Source organism: Trichoderma gamsii, assembly GCF_001481775.2.
Source record: "Trichoderma gamsii strain T6085 chromosome Unknown Scaffold_20.2, whole genome shotgun sequence".
In the NCBI taxonomy this organism is placed as follows: domain Eukaryota; kingdom Fungi; phylum Ascomycota; class Sordariomycetes; order Hypocreales; family Hypocreaceae; genus Trichoderma; species Trichoderma gamsii.
The window spans coordinates 538794-559892 of record NW_020171357.1 but is presented as its reverse complement, the minus strand read 5'-3'; the positions used below and the strand labels follow the sequence as shown (position 1 = coordinate 559892).

General features: G+C 52.8%; 5 protein-coding genes across 5 annotated transcripts; 4 read left to right on the top strand and 1 right to left on the bottom strand.

Annotated features, from left to right (window-relative positions):
* Window positions 1–3: 3 nt before the first annotated feature.
* On the top strand, window positions 4–1404 carry TGAM01_v206182 (NAD+ kinase; the record flags this gene model as incomplete). The annotated part of the gene is made up of 1 exon (XM_018802566.1): window positions 4–1404. One exon carries the CDS (start codon window positions 4–6, stop codon window positions 1402–1404), a length of 1401 nt encoding a protein of 466 aa, XP_018664073.1.
* Window positions 1405–2305: 901 nt separating this feature from the next.
* TGAM01_v206181 (hypothetical protein) lies at window positions 2306–5497 on the top strand (the record flags this gene model as incomplete). Its single annotated transcript, XM_018802567.1, has 4 exons — window positions 2306–2631; window positions 2686–2973; window positions 3032–3949; window positions 4003–5497. 4 exons carry the CDS (start codon window positions 2306–2308, stop codon window positions 5495–5497), a joined length of 3027 nt encoding a protein of 1008 aa, XP_018664074.1.
* A 478-nt stretch (window positions 5498–5975) lies between these two features.
* On the top strand, window positions 5976–6670 carry TGAM01_v206180 (hypothetical protein; the record flags this gene model as incomplete). Its single annotated transcript, XM_024549813.1, has 2 exons — window positions 5976–6376; window positions 6424–6670. 2 exons carry the CDS (start codon window positions 5976–5978, stop codon window positions 6668–6670), a joined length of 648 nt encoding a protein of 215 aa, XP_024405475.1.
* Window positions 6671–7602: 932 nt separating this feature from the next.
* On the top strand, window positions 7603–9416 carry TGAM01_v206179 (amidase; the record flags this gene model as incomplete). Its single annotated transcript, XM_018802570.2, has 5 exons — window positions 7603–7634; window positions 7699–7780; window positions 7835–7956; window positions 8016–8083; window positions 8158–9416. 5 exons carry the CDS (start codon window positions 7603–7605, stop codon window positions 9414–9416), a joined length of 1563 nt encoding a protein of 520 aa, XP_018664077.2.
* Window positions 9417–13305: 3889 nt separating this feature from the next.
* Window positions 13306–13973, bottom strand: TGAM01_v206178 (hypothetical protein; the record flags this gene model as incomplete). Its single annotated transcript, XM_018802571.1, has 2 exons — window positions 13306–13688; window positions 13751–13973. The coding sequence occupies 2 exons, from the start codon at window positions 13971–13973 to the stop codon at window positions 13306–13308; spliced, it is 606 nt and encodes a 201-aa protein (XP_018664078.1).
* Window positions 13974–21099: the final 7126 nt, after the last annotated feature.

The window sequence follows — 21099 nt, the reverse complement described above, 5'->3', positions numbered from 1 at the left end:
GCCATGGCCACGCATATTCGAGCTCTCCGGGAGCCATGGCGCAGAATCGCCCAAGCCCGGCCGCATCGGCGCCAGACGCTGCTGCCTCCCAACCGTCGATGCTTCTCCGTCCTGCACCCGCTGAAGCTGGCCGAGTCGCGCAGCGTGGCCGAGCTGCCGGAGCGCACGCACCCGCGATACCTGCAAGTCTCCAAGCCGGGCTCGTCGCTGCTGTCGCTCAACTGGCCGCGGCCGCCGCGTAACCTGCTGCTGGTGCAGAAGCTCTACTCGCCCGAGGTCACCGAGTCGGTGGTTTCGTTTGCGCGGCACATCCGCAGCGACTACCCCGAAGTCAACATCGTCATAGAGGGGCGCGTCGCGGTGCCGATCCAGCAGCAGCTCGACTTCCCCATCTTTGTCGTCGACAACGGCACGAGCATCGCCGACAAGATCGATGCGATTGCGACGTTTGGCGGCGACGGGACGGTCTTGCGCGCCGCGAGCCTGTTCAAGCTGCACGGGTCGGTGCCGCCCATCTTGGCCTTCAGCATGGGCACGCTGGGCTTTCTGGGGGAATGGAACTTTGCAGAGCATAAAAAGGCGTGGAGGGAGATGTACATGAGCGGCAGCGACGTCAGCGCGGGGCGCAATGCTGCCGTGCCGCGGGGGAACGAGAACGACGATGGCATTGGCGCGAATGCGGCGTCTGGCGAGGGATGGGAGCGAGTCAAGGGCAAGAGTCAGGGAATCAACAGAGCATCACGGGTTTTGCTGCGGCACCGGATCAAGGCCGACATCTTTGACCGGGCGGGCAACAACATCAATCACGAAGTCTCCAACACGCTGGCCAGCCAGCCCAAGTCGGGCATCGCCAGTCCAAAGGAGATCTCGCCTCCGCTGCGCGCCATCAACGAAATCTCCGTGCACCGCGGCTCTCACCCGCACCTTGCCATCATCGACATTTATCAGAATGGTCATTTCCTCACAGAAACAACGGCGGACGGCATCCTCATCAGCACACCAACCGGCTCAACCGCTTATAGCTTGAGTGCCGGAGGTCCGATTGTGCATCCCCTGGTCAAGTCGCTGCTCATCACGCCCATCAGCCCCTGCAGCCTCAGTTTCCGATCGCTGGTGCTTCCTCTGGACACCAAAGTTACGCTGCGGATGAGTCCAAAGAACAGAGGCCGCGAGCTGGACCTTAGCATCGACGGCAGACGGTGCGCCGGCGTCTTGCCCGGATCGGAGATCCACGTCGAGGGCGAGTTTGTAGGTCGAGCGGGCCCCGGCGAGGAATGGCATGGCGGAGTGCCGTGCGTGATACGCACCGAGGATGATGATCCTTGGGTTGGCGGACTGAATGGACTCCTTAAGTTCAATCACCCCTTTGGCAGAGAGCCTCCCACTGAGGAGTTTTCTGACTAGTGGTACAGGCCCTGAGCCTCGTGTATACCCTCCATAGGCATCCATTGGATACGTACTACGAAATGATACCCCCCCTTGTACCTACTGTCGACCGTAATAATACATCCATCCTGCCTAGAAGAAAAAGGCGAAGAATATGGCTGGCTGAGCAGCTCGTAGATGTAAGCCGAAGACTCGCAGCTGACGGTTTCAGCTCAGGGCCATCAAGGCATAACCAGGGGAAATTGGCAGCTTAAGAGCTGAATACTATATACAACAGAAGATGAAAAACAACGATAACACGATGAGAACCACCATGTTCTTTCCATCCGAGCCATTAAGCCAAAGTTGAGCCAACCCAAATACTTGGTCCGGTTAGCGCAATCCCATATAGCGGGGTTGGAGCGAGCTGACAGGCCTTTGCCGCCGCTAGCCTTTGACGTCAGCGGCCGCACCGCAGCTGCCAAGGAGCCGCCGATGGGGAGCTGTAGCGGGCCGATGGGGACTTTTGTAAGGAGCTGGCTGGCAGAGCTGTGTCTAGGCGCAGCTGCAGCAGGCTTGATAGCCCGTACCTTGCCTTATCGCATCGGCAGGCGCGTCTTGCATCCTGCGTTCTAGCTATAATCCCGGCCTGTTGCTTCGCCGCGGTGCCGGTCTTTTTCCTTTCCTTTTCTTCTGCTTCTCCCTTCCTGCTTTTTGTTTTCCTAAGCTGAGCGTCTTGTCAGGCGCTTGCCGAGAAGTAACGCATGCAAGCATAAGCAGGACTGTTCTCACGTCTTAGGAGCCGATATTGATATCGCGATTCTGGCTCCCTCTCGCCACCAGCTCATCCTTGCTCCTCGCGCTCATCTCGATCCGGCCCATGACCAGAGCGCCGCTCGCCAGCTGAAGCCGTTGGTTGATTCTTGGTCGCAAAGCCAAGATGAGGCTCCCGAATCCATTTGGCTTCCGGCCGGGGCCGGTTACCTTCTGGACGACCGCCATCTATCTCGCCGTCACGATACCGCTAATTTACGTTCACGAGACGGTGCCGCCTGCGCCGTCGGCGCATTCTCTTGGCAAGCAGGGCTTGAACTTGAGCGAAGCATGGGACGATCTGCAGGTCATTACGAAGCAGTACCATCCGTTCAATAGCAAGGCAAACGCAGACGTCCGCCAGTATTTGATTGAACGTTCGAAAGCGATCTTGGACCGGAATGATGTTGGCTACAAGACCGATACAACTGGTGGAGTGATATGGAACCCCAGGTTTGTTCATCGGGGGATCTATCTAAGTACTGGATGTACTAATTCTGAAAATAGTATCGAACGATATACGTCTACGAATGACGATGATTCCAAGTTGAGGGCCAAGCGACCGCGAGGTGCTACCCTTTTCGACGACCACACTTCCAATGTGACTTGGACGGTCGACTCGCTTCTTCAGAGCGCCAAGAGCGGCACGCAGACGTGGTCGGGGTACTACTTTGAGGGCGACAACTTCTATGTATATATCCATGGCCAAGATGATCCCGAGGGCGAGTGGTGGAAATCTCCGAATAACGCGCAATACAACCCCGGAGGCGTTCTCGTCAATTGCCATTTCGATTCGTAGGTCCAAGCCAGCAGCCGTTTGAGGCAATTTACGAATTGGCTAACGTATTCTCAGTGTCTCGACGGGTTATGGTGCGACTGATGATGGCATGTCGTGCGTAAGTCTGCTGCAGCTGCTCAGCTACTTCACCACCGAGGGCCACCAGCCGAAGCATGGCATCGTCCTCCTCTTCAACAATGCGGAAGAGGATGGCCTCCTCGGCGCTCGCGCCTTTGGCTATAGCCCGCTTCTCAAGTTTTGCCACACGTTTGTCAACCTGGAAGGAGCCGGCGCTGGAGGCCGAGCGGTGCTCTTCCGAACCACCGATCTTCAAGCTGCCGAGGCCTATGCCAAGAGCCCCCATCCGTTTGGCTCCGTTGTTGCGGCAAACGCCTTTGAGCGAGGAGTCATCAAGAGCGGCACCGATTTCGAGGTATTCGCTCCGGCATTCGGACAGCGAGGGCTGGATATTGCCTTTTATGAGCCTCGCTCGCGCTACCACACCGAGGACGACGATACGCGCCACACCTCTGTCCGCAGCATTTGGCACATGCTATCTGCCGCGTTGGCATCTACAGAGAGGCTCTCCGAGGTTACTGGAACAGTCTTTAATGGCGATCGTGCAGATGGTGATGATAGTTTGGTCCAGAACGGCAAGCCCACCGAGGGTGTCTACTTTGATTGGTATGGCAGTGGATGGCTTACGTTCCCCCTTAGAGGGCTGTTTGCGTGGTCGCTGACGCTGCTCATCGTGACGCCCGTGGTCCTGTCTATTGTAACGTATCTGCTCGTCCGCCAGGACAAGTATTACTATTTTGCCATGGACATTTGGAGGCATTCCGAGATTCATGACGAGCCGGTTGCAATCAATGGCTGGCGAGGCTTCTTCCGATACCCCTTGGCGCTGATTTTTGCTATTGGCCTGACGATAGCGTCGATTTTACTTGTTGCCAAGGTCAATCCTCTCATTGTCTACAGCAGCGGATACGCAGTGTAAGTTTTACTAGCACCTCTTACTACTTTTTACTCAGCTAACACATCGGCAGCTGGGCTATGACGGTGTCCCTCTTCTATTTTAGCTTCTGGCTCATCATGAGAGGCGCCAACTTTGTCAGGCCAACCGCTCTCCATCGCGGATTTGCGCTCGTCTGGTTATTCATCCTGTCTTGGGTCCTTCAAGTCTTTGCGGCCTTGGTCGAGGACCGCATCCACCTTGGTGGCCTCTACTTTGCGGCGTTTTTCCATTCGGCCATCTTTTTGGCGCTCTTCATCTCATTGCTGGAACTATTTACGCTGCCTGGAAAGCATGAATTCGCCAACCGCTACCAGGACGACCCAGCTCCGGAGCATGTCCGAATTACTAGCTCCGACAACACCATTACGGGCGATGAAGACGAAGAGGAAGATCAGGAGTACGCAGCCGAGAGTGCTACGGAGACAACACCTCTCAGAGCTGGAGAGCCGGGCTATGGGTCGGCTGAGCAAACGACCTTTGCGAGCACATACCGGCGAACAGCACAAGCAGATGAGGAGCCAGCTCCCGCGCCCGTGAAGAGCTATCCTCCGTATGAACACGAACAGGCGTGGTCTGGACGACTTCCCACCTGGACTTGGTTTATCCAGCTCCTGCTCCTTGCTCCTGTCCATGTCATCATCGTAGGCAACTTGGGACTGATACAGACTTCGTCGATGAACATGACTGGTGCCGACGGCGGTGGTCTTTTGGCTCCTTTGATGGGAATTGGAATCATGACGATTCTCATCTTGCTTCCCCTGACGCCGTTTATGCATCGCATCACTCGCCATGTGCCGCTCTTTCTCTTGGTGGTCTTTATTGCCACGTTTATCTATAACCTCGTTGCTTTTCCCTTTTCTACCAACTACCGATACAAGTTGTATTTCCAAGAAGTCATTGATGTAGATGCTGGAACGGATATCGTCTCGCTGTCTGGGCTTCCGGAATACGTTGAGGCAGTCGTTTCATCTATTCCATCAGCTGCTCAACACGTCAACTGTAGTGAGAAGTCGTCGAGGGCTGGCCTCATCGCCTGCAAGTATCCCGTATCATCATCGCTCTCGCCGCATCTCGTTAACGGCACGAAGCCAGCGGACTTGATCACGGTAGGAAGCTCCTTATCATCTGACGGAAGAACTGCCAATCTCCAAATCAATGCAATAGACTCCAAGGTGTGTATCCTTGAGCTTTCTCGGCCTGTATACGGCTTCAAGCTAGCAAAGGGCCTTCCTCTGGACGAGCGTTTCGGGTCCAGCCCGCAAAACGGGATGAAGAGCATTACTCTCTTCAGGCGAGAGTGGGACGGGGAGTGGGATGTCGAGCTGCAGCTGACGCGGGATATTCGCGAGACTGACCCCAAGGCGTTTGATGTGACGGTGAAGTGCGCGTACAGCGACATGAATGACGAGAAGACGATTCCGGTGCTGCGTGAGCTGTATCAGTATATGCCCAAGTGGGCGGTTATTTCGAAGGCGGCGGTTGGGCTTGTGGAGGTGAGGAAGAAGTATACTGTGGGGGAGAATTGAGATTTTTTCCATTTTTGAATAGGCAGGCAGGCAGTTTGTGAGATTATTTGTATCTGTGTAGCATTAATGGTAGCGGTGTTATGGATTGAGATGAGACGCTTGGCGTTGATGAAGTCTGTAAGATGATGTTGTAGCCATTTTGTTGAAGTTGCGTGAAGATGCTCTGGCAATTGGATGGATGTGGCGTGATAACAGAAATCAATTGTTAAAATTCTCGTCCGATATAATTGGTTAAAGCCTTGCAGAGTTATGAGATTCAGCATTACGGTACATGTATCTAGAAACCCGGCGATCGATGGGACGGATCACAGCCTCGGCTGCGACCCACAGTTTAGTTTATCATTGCAGTGGGTATCAGTTATCGGCATTGACATGCATCATCACCATCAGCAGCAGCAGCAGCAGCAGCAGCAATCCAATTAAGAATCCAACCAGAGCTAATGAAACTATTATAACCTATCTCGAAACACCCTCAATCATGTCGCCCGTGATCTCGCTGCTTGCCAAGCCGCGGCAGCGCGGCGCCCAGCCGTACCAGAAACACGCCCTCATCTACTTCATCTGCGGCAACCCAGGCCTCGTCAACTTCTACGTCACCTTTCTAGAATGTCTCCGCGGCATGCTGGACGCCGCAGACGAGGGCTCAGGCGGAACGGCATACGATATCTATGGGCGGAACTTGCTGGGCTTTAGCGATGATGATCATGAGCCGTTTAGCGAGACCAACCAGCCTTGGGATTTAGATGGCCAGATTGAGGGGATTTATGAGGACGTTGCTGCGAGGAGCGTCATTCCGGACGATGCTGGGGCGCTGGGCGAGCAGGGGAAGGGGTCGCGGCCGTATGACTTTGTGGTGTTGATGGGGCATTCGGTGGGCGCGTACATTTCGGTTGAGATTATGCATCGGCATATGAAGGAATCGCGAGCGCCGCATTTGAATCTGCGGCATGGGTTTTTGTTGTTCCCGACGTTGACGCACATTGCGAGCTCGCCGAGCGGGAGGAGAGCCACGCTCTTGACGAAGATGCCCGTCGTGGAGAAGAATGCGCATCGGATAGCAAAGTTCATTCTTGGGTGTATTCCGTATGTGTGTGTGCTGTGGATCGTGACGAATGTGATGGGCTTTACGGCGCAGACGGCGGAGGCGACGGCGCGATGGTTGAAGAGTCGTGATGGAGTTTGGCAGGCGATTCTTTTGGGGGCTTCGGAGATGAGGACGATTTGTGAGGAGAGGTGGGAGGAGGAGTTGTGGGAGGCGACTGAGGGTGAGGGCAGAAGCTCAGGGGAGGGAGAAGCGGAAGCAAAGATACCCAAGTTTTTCATCTTTTATGGTAAGAATGACCATTGGGTTGCGAATCATCTGCGGGATGCGTTTATTGAGAGGAGGAGGAGGGAGAAGGGACATACGCGGATTTTGGTTGATGAGGGGGATATTCCGCATGCGTTTTGTGTGAGGGAGCGTGAGTGCCTTGATTTTTTACCATTTCTTCCAGTTCTTTCTATGCATGTTAAAGGTTGTTGATGAGAGTTGTTGATACTGACGTGAGAGGTGTTAGATACGAGTTGGCTGGTTGCGAAAAAGGTACATGAGTGGGTGAGGGAAGTTGAGGGAGGGCAGTGACGGAAGTGAATTTGTTTGTTTGTGGATTACTTCTTTATTCTATAGATGGATGATATAGACGGCAGCAGTGATTTTTCGATTGTTTTTTATGCAATGCGATGCTTTTGTGTCCCCCTTGCACATGATCTAGATTTTGTCCACATGGGCACTACGTGGTGTGTAGATGCAAGTCCCTATTACTCACTCACCGATCATTGTTACTCACTCACCGACGACCAGGCAATATAGAACGACTCCTCATCTTCGTGACCTCAAAACAAATTGCCATAACTTGCTAGACTCGCGCTACTACAAGCGGGCCAACGATTTCACTGCGGCGAGAACGTGTCAGCAACGGGCTTCGTTTCGTTTTCGCAGGCACTTTTGTCTGGTTCTGCCCCGCAATTTGGACTGGAGAGCAGCCCACCTTGGAGAATATCTTGAAGAAGAGGAGAGGAGTGGTATTTTGCAATATCGCGAGAAGAATAGGTTGTAATCTATCAAAATGGGAGACTTGCAATCAGTGCGAGGCCATCTGTATGTTGCACCACTACAAGAGACGATGATGATGGCACTGTCTAACCACGTATCAATTCTGTAGGCCGGGCCTGCTCAACGCCACGCTGGACCAGCTGCTTGAGGGCCTGGAGAAGAATCGCTTTACCAGCGTTCAGCTGACCAAGGTCGGTGTTCCTCACTTATTCCAATAAGCAGAGTATTTTGCTGAAATACTGCAGGCCTATCTCGCACGCATCGATCAAGTCAACGAGACGGTCCACGCCGTCGTCGAAACCAACCCCGATGCACTCGCCATTGCGAAAGCTCTCGACGATGAGAGAGCATCAGGCTCAGTCCGAGGGTAGGTCAAACACCAAAGAATCATACATCTCCCACATGCTCACAAGTTCACAAATACAGCCCTCTTCATGGAATACCCATCCTGGTGAAGAACAACATTGCCACCAAAGACAAGATGGGCACGACTGGTTTGTTCCCTCTTCACTACTTTTCATAACACAACTACTTCTTTTTCTCACAAGCTTGGTTTCTTTACAAACAGCCGGTTCACACCTCCTCATCGGCGCCACAGTCCCTCGCGACGCCTTTGTCGTCCAGAAACTCCGCCACGCCGGCGCAATCATCCTCGGCAAGGCCAACATGTCGCAATGGGCAAACTTCCGCGCCCGCGACTTCAACATCAACGGCTGGTCCGCCAACGGGGGCCAGACGCACGCCGCCTACCACCCCAACCAGGATGCCTCGGGCAGTTCCAGCGGCAGCGGCGTGGCGGCCGACTTGGGCCTTGCGTGGGCGGCGCTGGGCACCGAGACGGATGGATCCATCATTTGTCCAGCTCAGCGCAGCAGCGTTGTGGGAGTGAAGCCGACGGTGGGATTGACGTCGAGGGATCTGGTCATTCCTGTTTCGGAGCATCAGGATACGGTTGGGCCGATGGCAAGGACGGTTAAGGACGCGGCGTATTTGCTGCAGGTCATTGTTGGGGAGGACCATCGTGACAAGTACACGGCTGAGATCCCACGCATTCCAGACTACGTCGCTGCGTGCAGGGACACTCTCAAGGGGGCTCGCATTGGCATTCCCTGGAAGGCCATCCAGGAGGGCCTGGAGAAGAAGCCGCACTACGCCTCTGAAGTAGAAGGCTTTAAGCAGGCTCTTTCCATTCTCGAGGCAGCTGGTGCGGTCCTCGTCGAGGCTGATTACGCCTCAGCTACAAAGGATATCCGGGATCTCGAAATGCCCCTCATGGGAGCCGATTTCCGCGTCAACCTGGCATCATACCTCTCTCAGCTTGTCACAAACCCAAACAACATCCACACCCTCGAGGATGTGCGCGAGCAAACGCAGAGGCATCCCCTGGAATCATACCCCGAGCGAGACACGGGCATCTGGGACAGAATCCTAGACGAGCAAAAGTGGGACAACACCTCTCCAGAGTTCAAGGAGAAATACGACCGTATGCAGCAACTCGGCGGGCCGGGCGGTCTACCGGCCTTGCTGGACCAGCACAGTCTCGTCGCCGTGGCCATGCCGTCCATCATGGCGCCGATGTGGGCCGCCGTGGTTGGATGCCCGGGGATCACGGTGCCGATGGGCCATCTAAAGGAGACGGAGCCGGTGCACGAGGCGAACGGGCTGGTGGAGACGGGTCCGGGGGTTCCGTACGGGATGAGCTTTCTGGGGAGGAGGTGGGCCGAGGAGGATCTGCTGGGATTGGCGTATGGTTTTGAGCAGAGGACGAGGGTGAGGGAGAGCGAGGTGAAGAGGGTGGTGGTGCCGAGTGCTGAGATTGAGGCGTGACGGAAGAAAGCAGTAGTTGGTTATATGGAAGGGCGTGAAGTCATCGTCAAGCTTTTACGGCTTGAGATTTCCGCGAGAGCCGAAAGGGGATGGAAGAGTTCTAGATCTCAATAGCGTGTTGCAACGATCTATTTTGACACTATTCAAAGTCTTTTCTAGCGGGTTTGTATCAGAGTTCCAGGCCAGTCCAGATGCAGCCTTGGCCGAGAATCCAAGAGAGGTGCGTGAGCATGCGAGGCCATCAACCATCGTTGAGAACTACAATGGTGATAGCCTCTGACGTCACGATCGTCTTTACTGAATCCCAGTTCCCTGGATCTGACATCTTGGCAAACACGTTTTTCAGTCTTCATCGTGGAGTTTCTCATCTCACACGTGCTGTGCTGACATTGCACAATGGCTCGCACGGGGGGAAATATCTCAGCATGCATTTATTTGATCGACTTTACACAACGAGTACACACTCCGGGCAGATACCATGGGGAAACCGGAATTCTGCATCACGGCAATTAATTCCCTGATTCGTGGTGTAGTCAGGCGGACCCTGCAGGTAGGCAAGCGTTGTCGATCATGACATGACTTTTTTTGACGCTTCATTTAGACAACTGACACTTTTGACAGTGACGTTTGACGTTTTTGACATAAATGTCCGAAGGAAGTAGGGTTATCGAGAATGCTCACTCTACCGGGGCGTGGAAAAGAAGTTTGCCAAAGTTTATGCTATTCACGAACTTGGCATCTTCGTGGTTGTGTCGTTCTGTGTATAAGCCCCGTTTCTCGGCCGTGATTGGCTGCGTGAGAGGTTGCGCCCCAAACGTCATCTTTCACGGGGAGTCCCTGAGGGTGGGATGGCCGGAACGGGCAATCGTTTGCTAGGATTGAAGTTTTTTTTTTCTCTTTTCTAATTTTTATGTTTATTCTGGCTGTTCTGCTCTTGACTTTTTTTTTTTTCCCAGGTGTATGGTTCAGGTTCCGTCTTTGGGAGAGGGCGACGTATTGGTGCTTTTTGTCTGTGGAATGGACGCTATCATATTCGTGCAGAAAACGTGATGTAGCTTGCACCAAGAGCATCCTCTCAAAAACACCTTTAGTACTCGAGAACATACTAGGTAGGTAGACTACACCTTTTCCTTTGCTTCAACTTGTTGCTCTGCTGTCACTGACTGTCACTGCCACACACACATCTTCTCACACACAGCCTTTCATGCACCAGCCACTGCAGGATCCAGCACCTTATGCACGATGAACTAACAAAACACACACGAGTTCCAAAAATCCTGCGCTAAGAGAAAGAAGCTCGAGGCGCTACTTGCAGGTACGTACCGGGGTCCCCATAAAGAGGCGTCATAACGCACCCAAATCTCCACCCCTCCACACCAGAGCTAGAGGCACTAAAAGGGCACGACTGCGGTACCGCCTTTTGTACCTCGTATAGCGTCTCGCTGCTTCAGTTCCTTTGTGCACGATTTCAGCGGAGGGGGGAGCGGTGAGAAAAGAAAAGAGGATTTTGCGCTATTGAGACAGATTTGAAGAAGAGGCAGCGAATTGGGCCGCAATTGTGGTGAATTGGCCGTTGTGCAGTTCAAAAGAGCATTTACAACTTGGTCTGCCACACGCCAGCATCTACCTCCTTCGCGTCCGTTCATCTCTTCCCCTCAAATCCTATTTTAAGAAAAAAAGGAAGTAGAAAAGACTCATTAGTTCCTTCGCCGATACGAAGGAATGCCACCCTACCAAAAGTCCAATGTGGCTAAACTCGCTCTTCTCGCTCAAGCCACAGAGCAAGAAAACTTGGCTTGCAGAGAGGCCGCTAGAGGGATTTGGTGTGAGTGCAGAGTACGTATGCGATTGTGTGTGTATAGAGCTGTGTCCTCGTTTCTGCTGTTCATCCTGTTGCTGCTATTGATCTTGTGTAGCCGTGATGGAGTCATGTTGCCCCGGATTTTCATGAGCATGCGACGCTGGGGAGTCTCTTTGCGGTGGTGATGGTGTTGTGATTTGGGCTGACGTGAATTGGAGCTGCGATGCATGTAATACGGCTTGTCGTCTCCAAGTCAAGGTATCGGTTTGGCACCAGCATCTTCCGTGGCCATATATCCGTATTAGGCATTACACGCAGCAGAGAAAAAATCATCACGCCGTCCATCAACATGTAAGTGACCTGCAGCCTGAGCCAACAGTCTCCAATCCATCAGTCACCCGCTTCAATAGCCATCAATACATCCAGCAACAAGTACAGTAAGCTTCACACATTCACACACACACACCCACACCAAAATTCTTAGACGCGACGCTCCGCACCGCGTTGCATCTCGTACCTCAAAATCCCGCCTTAGCGCCCTGCACAATGACCACCACCAACCTCCCCTACAGGTCACCCAGTTCTCTGTACTTCTGTCTATGCCAACCACCTTCTTCATAACAATGGCGATGCCAGTACTCCGTACAGCAACAACAACAACACCAATTCTTCTCCTCCTTCCACAACTACCTCCGTACACACTCTCACTGGGACCAGGAACCTGAGCCACCACAAAAACAGAGTTGCCATCTCCGTCCCGTCCTCCCGCATTAAGCATAGCTCTAACAAACACCGCAAAAAACCGCAGCCAAGTGGTGCCACGCCCAGTAAAACGCAGAACAAGCCTAATTCCAACTTTGTTTTCTTTTTTTATTCTGCCTCAATACACGTAACAGGCTCCAAGTACCTGTCATCTTTTGAGGTGTCTAGTCGTTGGCCGATTACGTGGCTGCAACTCACACCACTCGATTTCTTCATCGCAGCAAAGCAACCGTTGCATTGGGGACCAAAAAAAAAAAAAATAAGAAGCTCCAACAGCTCCATCCATCTTCCCATTTTTCTTCCCGCTTCTAGCCCCAGTCCTCGCTTCAACTTTTCTGTAGCAATGTATACTTGTACTATAAGTAGCTCCCAGTCCAGTTCAATCCACTCTAGTTCTCCACCAGTCTTCACTCCTCTTTGTCAACTCCACTGGGGGAAAAAAATCATCCTGCTCCCATCGTCTGACATGAAAAGAAACAAGATTAGTCAAGAAGAAGTCTGTTACATCGAAAAAGGCAAACATTCAGTATACACACATAGACCCAAACAAAGAGAGTAAATCCAAAACATCAACCGCAGCATCAAATAATTGACACCCAAAATCCCAGCCACGCCGTCCCAACCAGCGGAGCCACCGGATATCCGCCCAGCCCAGCAAGCTCCTCTATATACAATGTACTTACAGTCTGTTTCTGTAGCATCAATTGCCAGCGTCAACTGCTACGCTTAGGATTTTCCAGACCAGGGCCCCTTTTCTCTTAGTCACGACTCGCTGTCGCAAACGGAAGCTCGGATATGGCGGGTCCTCCAACCACCTTGTATTGTATGATTCTGAGTGTTCCAGGCTCTTTGTTGACTGCTACATTCAAGTACTTACAGGCTACCTGGGCTTTGGCACCATGGATGGGACTAGCAGATGGGCTCCAAGAGTCTTGGCTATAGGCCACTGTTTGGTCTCCGTCACAGCTAGAGCAGACAAATGGGAGTTGCTATAGCCTTGGAAAGCAATCAAATATTACAACGGAATCACGATTGGAATACAGTCACTTTAAGAGAACCAAATTGAAAAAATAAAATTCGTCCGCAGACATTAGCATTAAAGCCAGTAAACTGGTTATATTTTGTGTATTACACGCCCGCAAGGGGGCGGATGATCCAAATCCAACAACATATGTCGTTTAGGGTCCAGCTCGTAGTTCATAACACCATAAAGCCTTTCCAGCGCACTAACTGTTCCAATTCCATTCCATTCTGATTCCTCCCATCCCATACCTCGTCTCCATTCGTGACATCTCGCCTTTGGGTATCTTTGAGTTTTCAAATCCCTTACAGGGCAAGGGCACCGAGGGCGAGCATGGCAAGGCCGGGCAGGAGAGCAGAAGCAGCACCGGTAGGAGCGCTGGTGGGGGCGGTGGTGGTTCGGTTGCCAGCGGGGGGAACACCGGTGCCAACGGGAGTGACGCTGGTGATGACAGTGGTGGAAACACCAGTGCCGGCGGGAACAGAAGAGGCGGGAGCAGAGCTGGCAGGGGCAGAGCTGACGGGGGCAGAGCTGGCGGGGGCAGAGCTGGCGGGAGCAGAGCTGGCGGCAGCAGAGGTCTGGGCAGCGCTGGTGGGAGCGGCGGTGGTGCCAGCAGCAGAAGAGCCAGCAGCAGAGGAGCCGGAGCCAGGGTTGGCGCAGAGAGCCTGAGTGGCGGGAAGAACCTTGTCTGTAGTCATTGTTAGATGAAATCGTGTTCCCATCAAGACAGTCCGTGCCAGAAGAACATACTCAGGGCAACATCAGCACCACACTTGGAGATGACGCAAGAGGTGGCAGCGGTCTGGACAGCGCTGAAGTCCTTGCAGATACAGGCGTAGTCGGTGGTAGAACACTTGGTGTTGGCCTTGACGGCATCGTCGAGGCAGGGCAGAGCGCAGCTGGGGATATCAGCGCGGGTCTGGGCCTGGGCCAGAGCGGCAAAAGCAACAGCGAGAACGGTGGCGGCCTTCATGTTGACGGTATTAGAGGATTTGGATTCCGGGGGAATTAATTAGGGGCTAATGTTTTGGTTTTTTTGGGTTTTTGTTGAGCAACAACGAATGTGGCTGGACTTGAAAGCGAGCGAGTGGATAGAGAAGGGAAAAGGAGGAAAAGGGAAAAAGGGCAGACGAGGTGGATGAAAGCCCTTTATGTACCTATCGACAGACGCAGGAGCTGTTGGCGTGCCTGTCCACTAGCAACCAGCAGCAGCTACGGTAATTTCTGGAGTGGCAGCTTCTTGCTCCCCGATGCCCCGTTGATCCATCCTTCCATCCATCCACCCATCCCATCAATCATAACCACGCCTTCCAAGTTCCCTTCCCTGCTCCTGGCTTACTGCGAGCAAAAGTCACTTGGCCCCGACGGAATAGCTTCGTGCAACGCTGCTAGCCAAGGTCTCAGCTGGGGTCGCGCACACCCCCCCATTTCGATCGTCGGGCCGGGGGTTGCAAATGAAAGAGAAAAATTGGGCCGAGAGGGCGAATAGAGAGAGACAGCAGGGTTGCTGAATAGCACTAGAGACGAGGTGCGATGGAGTCGAATGGGGTTTGGGTTCTGTACTCGATACTCGACGCAGAGGTGTTGGGTACAGCAGCGAAGAGGCCCGACAGCCAGACTTCATCATCGCCGAGGAACAGCCAGAGTCACGGATACGAGAATTGCGAGTAGCTCTGGCGCCAGACACATGCTCATACAGGTACGAGAGGCAAAACGAAGCGCGGCTACACTATTTCCAGTAACAACCTTAGTAACAGCCTTCCCCAAGCAGCGGCAAGAAAAAGCCACAGAGGCTCTCGCCAGCTCCCAGTGGACTATACCGACGGGCCATCGCCAGGGGATCAAGTCTAGCTGCTCTTGGTAGACAGTACTTAATACTCTCAGCATCTCTTGCGCGTGCGCCACCGTCTCTGCTACCTCGTGGCCAGGCAGACGCTGTTGCAGGCGTGGCTCCGGCGGCGGTGGAGCAGCCCGTTGGAGCGACCCATGGCCGGAAACAGGGATAGGCGCCGATCTAACCAGATGTGCTACACACGGCCGAGCCGGGCAAAGCAGCGATCGACGAGCATTTGGGCGATGGTGATGGTTAGTCTCTACCTCTTTTGCAGCCTCGGGAGTCTCTTGGCTTGGTTGCAGGTACGGCTGGACGCTGCCGTCAATCCGCCTTTGCGATGTACTGCCTACTTGGTACATGCACGTCCTGCTGACCTCGATGGTTTACAGCAGCAACAGACATGTGAATTCATTCATATTGATGCGTACACAGTCGTTGTATGTATGCTTGAGCTGGACATCCGGCTCGAATAGCTACTGACCCCCTGTCTTTGACCAGCTAAACGAGCGCGGAGATGCCGCACCATGACCCGACAGGCCACTGCTCCGTCCCATTGGCCTCGCCGCCGGAAATTGCAAAGGCAAAAAGTCTGGTAGTCGATTTGATTCACCAGATCCATTGCCATTAGCAGGTCTATTGCCTCGCGGATGCAAGCAGAGAGAGCGCAAACCGCAAGCAGACTATACACCGCGGTACACTATTGGCCCAGCCGCCTCCCCCTTTTTTTTCCCTTCATATTCTGCCTTTTCTGCGCGCAGATCTGGGGTTTTGAATGGCAATCGTGGTTGGCCAGCGTTGCCTGGGGCAATTCTTCGTGGTGCGGCCGCTATTCTGCCCTCTTGGGTGGTGTGGGATGGATGGGTCGCAAAAAAGCGCACCAGACGTAACCTTGCATTGAAACCTGCTGTGGCTGTGGCTGGGACTGCAACGCTGTGACTCTGGCTAGCATCAGTGATGTGGTGTTGGCGAACCAACTAACACGGACATTATGCTTGCCAGTGTGATATTCCCACGCGGCGCCTGTGTTTCAAAGCGTGCAAATCCGTATACTGTATGCAAGAAAAGGACGTCGGTGCAGCATACGAGAGTACAGGCGTGTAGACACACGTTGATAGAGTACGTCGGGTCAGGCTCGGCCGATTTACTGGCTGGGGGGCAAGCATTGAGCAGCCTGCAACCTGGCTACAGGCCTCGATGCTCAATTCCAGCAGCTCCAACGTCGCCTTCAGCGCCCGACCGTCCGTGGCAAAACGCTACAGCGCTCCTGGCCCTGTCTCGGCCGCCATAACCTGCCTGGGCATAGCTGTAGCTGCTGTTCCCCACCGCCAGCGTCCAGGGCAGGTACCTTATGCGCAGAATGCGGATCTCAACTTTTGAGCCGATCCCAAATTCTATCACCTTTCGTCAGCATCATGTCATGGAGCGCTTTTTCCCTCTGTTTGCCCATGCGACGCCGTCATGTGTGCCTTTCTGGATTTTGCCAACTTGAATTCGGAGCAGCAGGCTACGCCTTACTAAGCACCATGCTAGCTATGCGCCTTGCTCGATTCTGCAGGCAGACACACTCGATGGCCCAGCTTCTTCAGCCTGTTTTATTGAATGGCGTACCAGGTACTATGAACCTGCGGGGAAATCGAGGATTACTGTACGATGTCTGTGCGACCTCTGCTAGCATTGCCAGGTACTACGGCCTTGTTCCTTGATGGCGACCGTCAGACGTCGGGACACACTACAAAGAGTCCCCGGTCCAAGCCCAGCCAACAAAGCTATAGGCGTTGAAAGCTTCCTCGTGCGTTCGAGAAGCCAAAGGGCAAAGGCGGCGAACAATTGATAGCTTCCAGGCTTGGAATGACATTGTGCTCCACCAGACAGGATTCTTGACTCAGAGGCGACGGAATTGGATTCATGAAGAGGATTCGTCCATGGCAAAAACTCCCAACGCAGGAACAAGAGCGGCACATGAGCTGAGCATCGCCGGTGCTTGGCTAGCTCTGCTGCTCTTTACCCAGAGCGTCGACCGGGACGAGTGGCGTGAGGTTCTCAAAGACTAGCAGCGTCGCCGCCAGCCATTCCGCTTCCAATCCGTCGACACAAGGTGCGCTGTCCGTGCTTGCGAAAAGTTCTTCTTTCGCCCCCCCTGGGCCCTTGTATACGACAGGCATCGCCATCCTTGGAAGCTTGACAACCGAGCGAATCGGTCACAAAAGTCCGGGGAATGGGCGCTTCAGCGGCCTGCCTGAATCGCTCGGCCATCGCTTCTCGACAACGCAATTTCCCCCGCAGCAAACCCCCTGACGCCAATTGCTTATCCCAGGCGCCTGATCCGATGGGATCTCCATATGGCCCACGGCCCATCGGCTAGTCTGCTCTAGCCCTGCCCAAGAGCAGAAAAGTGTCTGTCTGTACGACGACTAATATGCCAATATGCGTGCCGAAAACGCGCTTGGCTGCAGCTGCTGGCCAACCAAGGTTTTGCTTGCTTGCTTGCTTGTCTATTCCTTGGCCGTCATGCCTTGCCCTCAACTAGGCCTGTTGGGACCAGCTTCTCTCTTCCCTGGGCGCGCCGAGCCGAGGTCAATGGCGTGCACGCAAATCCGTCAGCCATGTGATTGTATTGGTCCTCTTGCAAAGGGTCTTTTTTTCTGGCTGCCGGTAATAGGGGCGACAACCAACCAAAACACGCCACCAATCTCTATGCCGTTCGAAAGTGATCTCGAAAAGCATAGTCGGACTCCGATCGTAATCTGATCCAAATTATGCTCTCCTGCCGCGTGCATATAGACCCAGAATGGACTGAGATGAATAGTATTGGCGGGCCCCGTCCAGCCAGTGCTAGTCAGATCGACGGAGGACTTCCGTGGGCGAGAATGCCACGGACGAAAAGCGACCAGCCTGCCATGAGGCCACGCCCATGGTACAGGCTGGTGGGCAGTCGTGACTTGCTTGAACCCCTTGCTCTGCCATCGAGCTGGCCAGTGCCCAGATCAAAAGAACAGCCGATGGACATGCTCCAAGCGAAATCTGGCAGAGATGCCGTGCCTAAGGGACCCTACATAATCTGCTATACGTGATGAAGTAATGCTACGGTGCTCCGTTATAAAGCCAGCATTATCAAAAATCAGACCACTATCGGGCCTCGCTCCGGGTGAGCCAAGCCAACTGTTTGCTCAATTAAGATCCAGAGACGATGGAGGCATGCATCTAGGGGCAGTTTGAAGGGATTCTTCTGCTACGGCGAGCGACCGAGTCTACGCCGTGAGGTACCACCCCCTGTGCTTATTACGAGAGTCTGATGCTACAGACTGTTGGTCCTATTTCCCGATCTCACTAATACAAGGTTCTACAGCAGCCGTAGCTGCAGTAGTTTCCTAATCTTACGAGACGCAAAAGTGCTATGCGTTGCCTACAAGTACATGTGGCCGGAGCTTGTCTTGGGGAACGTTGCTGTCCTTGCAGCATTTGGAACAATCTGTCTTGGACTCTTGATTAAAGGTTCTTCCCTCGCATTGGATGCTATTATTATCCCAAATTACAGCGCTGTTAAGCCGAAAGGTTATTTCATCGTGATGCACTGCCGGCAACCACTACGAGACTGCCACTACGCGCTCGGAGATTGAACGTGCTCTACTTGATGCAGGCCGCCTTTGGAAGTTGCAGTTGGCCGCCGCAGAAACTGCGAGCCAGCGATATCCTGGGCTGTCTTGTGGGACCGGACGGCACGGCCCCAGTGGCTGCTTGAGGAAGAAGCTTCTTGTGGAGCGCACTAATTGTGCTGTGCCTCAATTCCAATTTCTGGCTTGTACAAAGCCCGGATATGACTTGCACTACGCTTTATAGTACGGGTTTCCGTGCAAGGGAAGAGATGATTGAGACGTTTCTGCCGTGTATGTCGTGGAAATAGGATCGACAGTCTATACTTCGCGGCTGAGTCTACGGATATACTCCAACTCTTTCCTATCTTGAAGCGCCTAGGAGATGAATCGACTTCCTTCAGATAATTCAGCTGCAACCATTAGCTTACTAGTGACGGATACCAGCACATCTACTGCAATCCTACCAACGATACGACTAGACTTCATACTTTTCATCGCCGTCCGTGCGTAGTAGGCTGCAGAGTCTGCATGCTGGCTTTCCACAAAGTTCGAGACATTTATAGACTGGCTTTGGACATGCAGGGCGGGATGTGGGAATACGAAGTCCCAGCAGGTTCGCCCTTTAGCCGCCTGTCCTGAGACAAAGGCAAAAGGACAATTACGAGCTGGACTTTTTGGCTTTACCGGGGGAGCAATGTCTCCCTGCGTGTGCTGGAACCAATGTGTTTACGCGGTTCAATAGCGTCTTGACACTCTGATAGATCATCAGTCGGCGCGGGATATCGATGGCTTGCAGTGTCCATCCATCATGTTTTCCCGCCCTTGCATGCGATGGCGCACGCTGGGAAATTGGGTTGCTCTCAGCTCTCCTGAGTTTTGATGGACGGGACGTCGGTTTGCTCTGGCACGTTGCAGGTGGCAAACAAGCCACAGCTGAAGACGGCTGCAGCTCCTACAGTACTGTACCTGTACGGAATTTTGTACAAAGGTATTCTTTTCGGAGGGCCTCAAGGCCACAGCCCCGGATAACTTTTGCGGATCGTCTCTCCCTTTGTCTGAGTTATCGCGCGGGACGCATGTGAGCAACCGCCACTGAGGCTACTGTCAGGCGATGCTTGTCTTGCGATCCGAGACAAAGCAGGTACCTATACGTACTCGTCTGCTTTGCCTCATCGATAATCGATGGTGAGACCGTCAATCTCGCTCGGGAACTTTATTTCTGGCTCGGGAGTGTCACTTTTGCCGCACTCCGAGGCAGTAATGCTGTCTCAGTATCTGAATACTTGAGACCTTTTGCGACTTCCCTTGCGTCATGGATATGGTCATGACCAGAGGTGTCACGAAATGTGTCAGCACATTGGTGTGGTTGTATTGAGACCTACGCATGGATGTCCACTTTGAAGTTGTGGTATAAGTATATACCTGCTTTGTGTATGGTCCGATCTACTATCGAGGTGACTATCTTTCTCCCGAATACGTTCAAGCTGAATAGCGTGGGTGTATGTGTGCGCGTGTATGTAAGCACAATTGACGCAGAGCTGAAACCCCATCAGTCCTTCACTGACGAGGCTCCGCAAAGGGGATTTTGCGCCTCGGAAATATAGGCTCGTGGGTGGCGAACCTTGTAGGCTTAGACATGCGTGTCTGAAACAATAGAGGACAGGGTTGTGCTGTATACGTGTATGCAGAGCACGGAGTGTGTTTTGTGGCAGGCGCTTTGACCTGCGTCAGTACGTGTGACTGCCGTAGTGTGAGCGAATGTTTCTGTAAATATCCCATCTCTTGGATCTATATAAAACTTAGTTGATCATCCTATCTCGTAAGAAGATCTGATGTACAAGTATGAATGTAATGGTTTTGACTGCTGGCTGTCAGTCATGCGCTAGGCTTCTCTTGATACATTGTATGTAAGGGTGGATGTACTTGCTGCGGCTCTTGTTTTGCTTTTGTGAGATATTGGCTTGGCAGACGTATCGGGTAGAGAGAGAGCAAATTACTGTTTTGGAGTTGCTTGATTCGGGTGAGTACTGTTGTATTGGATTGTGCTACCTGTGGTGTGATGTGTATGCCTACCCTTGACCTGGGTGGTGCTGATGAGTTGTTGAAATGCATGATATTGAATCGTGGCATTTTCTGGTTGAGAATAAAGCTACGTTGGTAAATGGGTGGCTTCGCTGTGAATGTGGATACAGTCTTTTTGAATCGATGTTGCAAGAGGCGGAAAGAAAGGTAAATGGTGTAAGTGGTGGATCGTCGTGCGCATCTTCAACCTGGACGTTACGGTCGATGCCACTGCCTACATGTATGTAGAGTATTTAAGGATTGCACTAGAACATCTAGAAACTACTAGTAAATACTCAACTGCGGTATACTTGTACTCGTATCTATTTAGCTTAGTCGACGTTAAATATAATCATACGTCTATAGTTGAAATGAAGTCTGCGTATGATCTTTGGCTGTGTCGATGAAGAGAAACTGTTGAGCGTGTAATTGTGAAAAATCCATGTACTTTGGGCATCTAGCACAAAGAATTTTCATACTCTAATGTGTTTAGTCATAGTTCGTTGATATTATATGTTTAATGGACTACTCCACATTTCTTTGTGCTGAATCTGTTCACTTATCGAATATTAAATAGACTGCTTCCTGAGCTCGCTCTGTTCATTTATGAG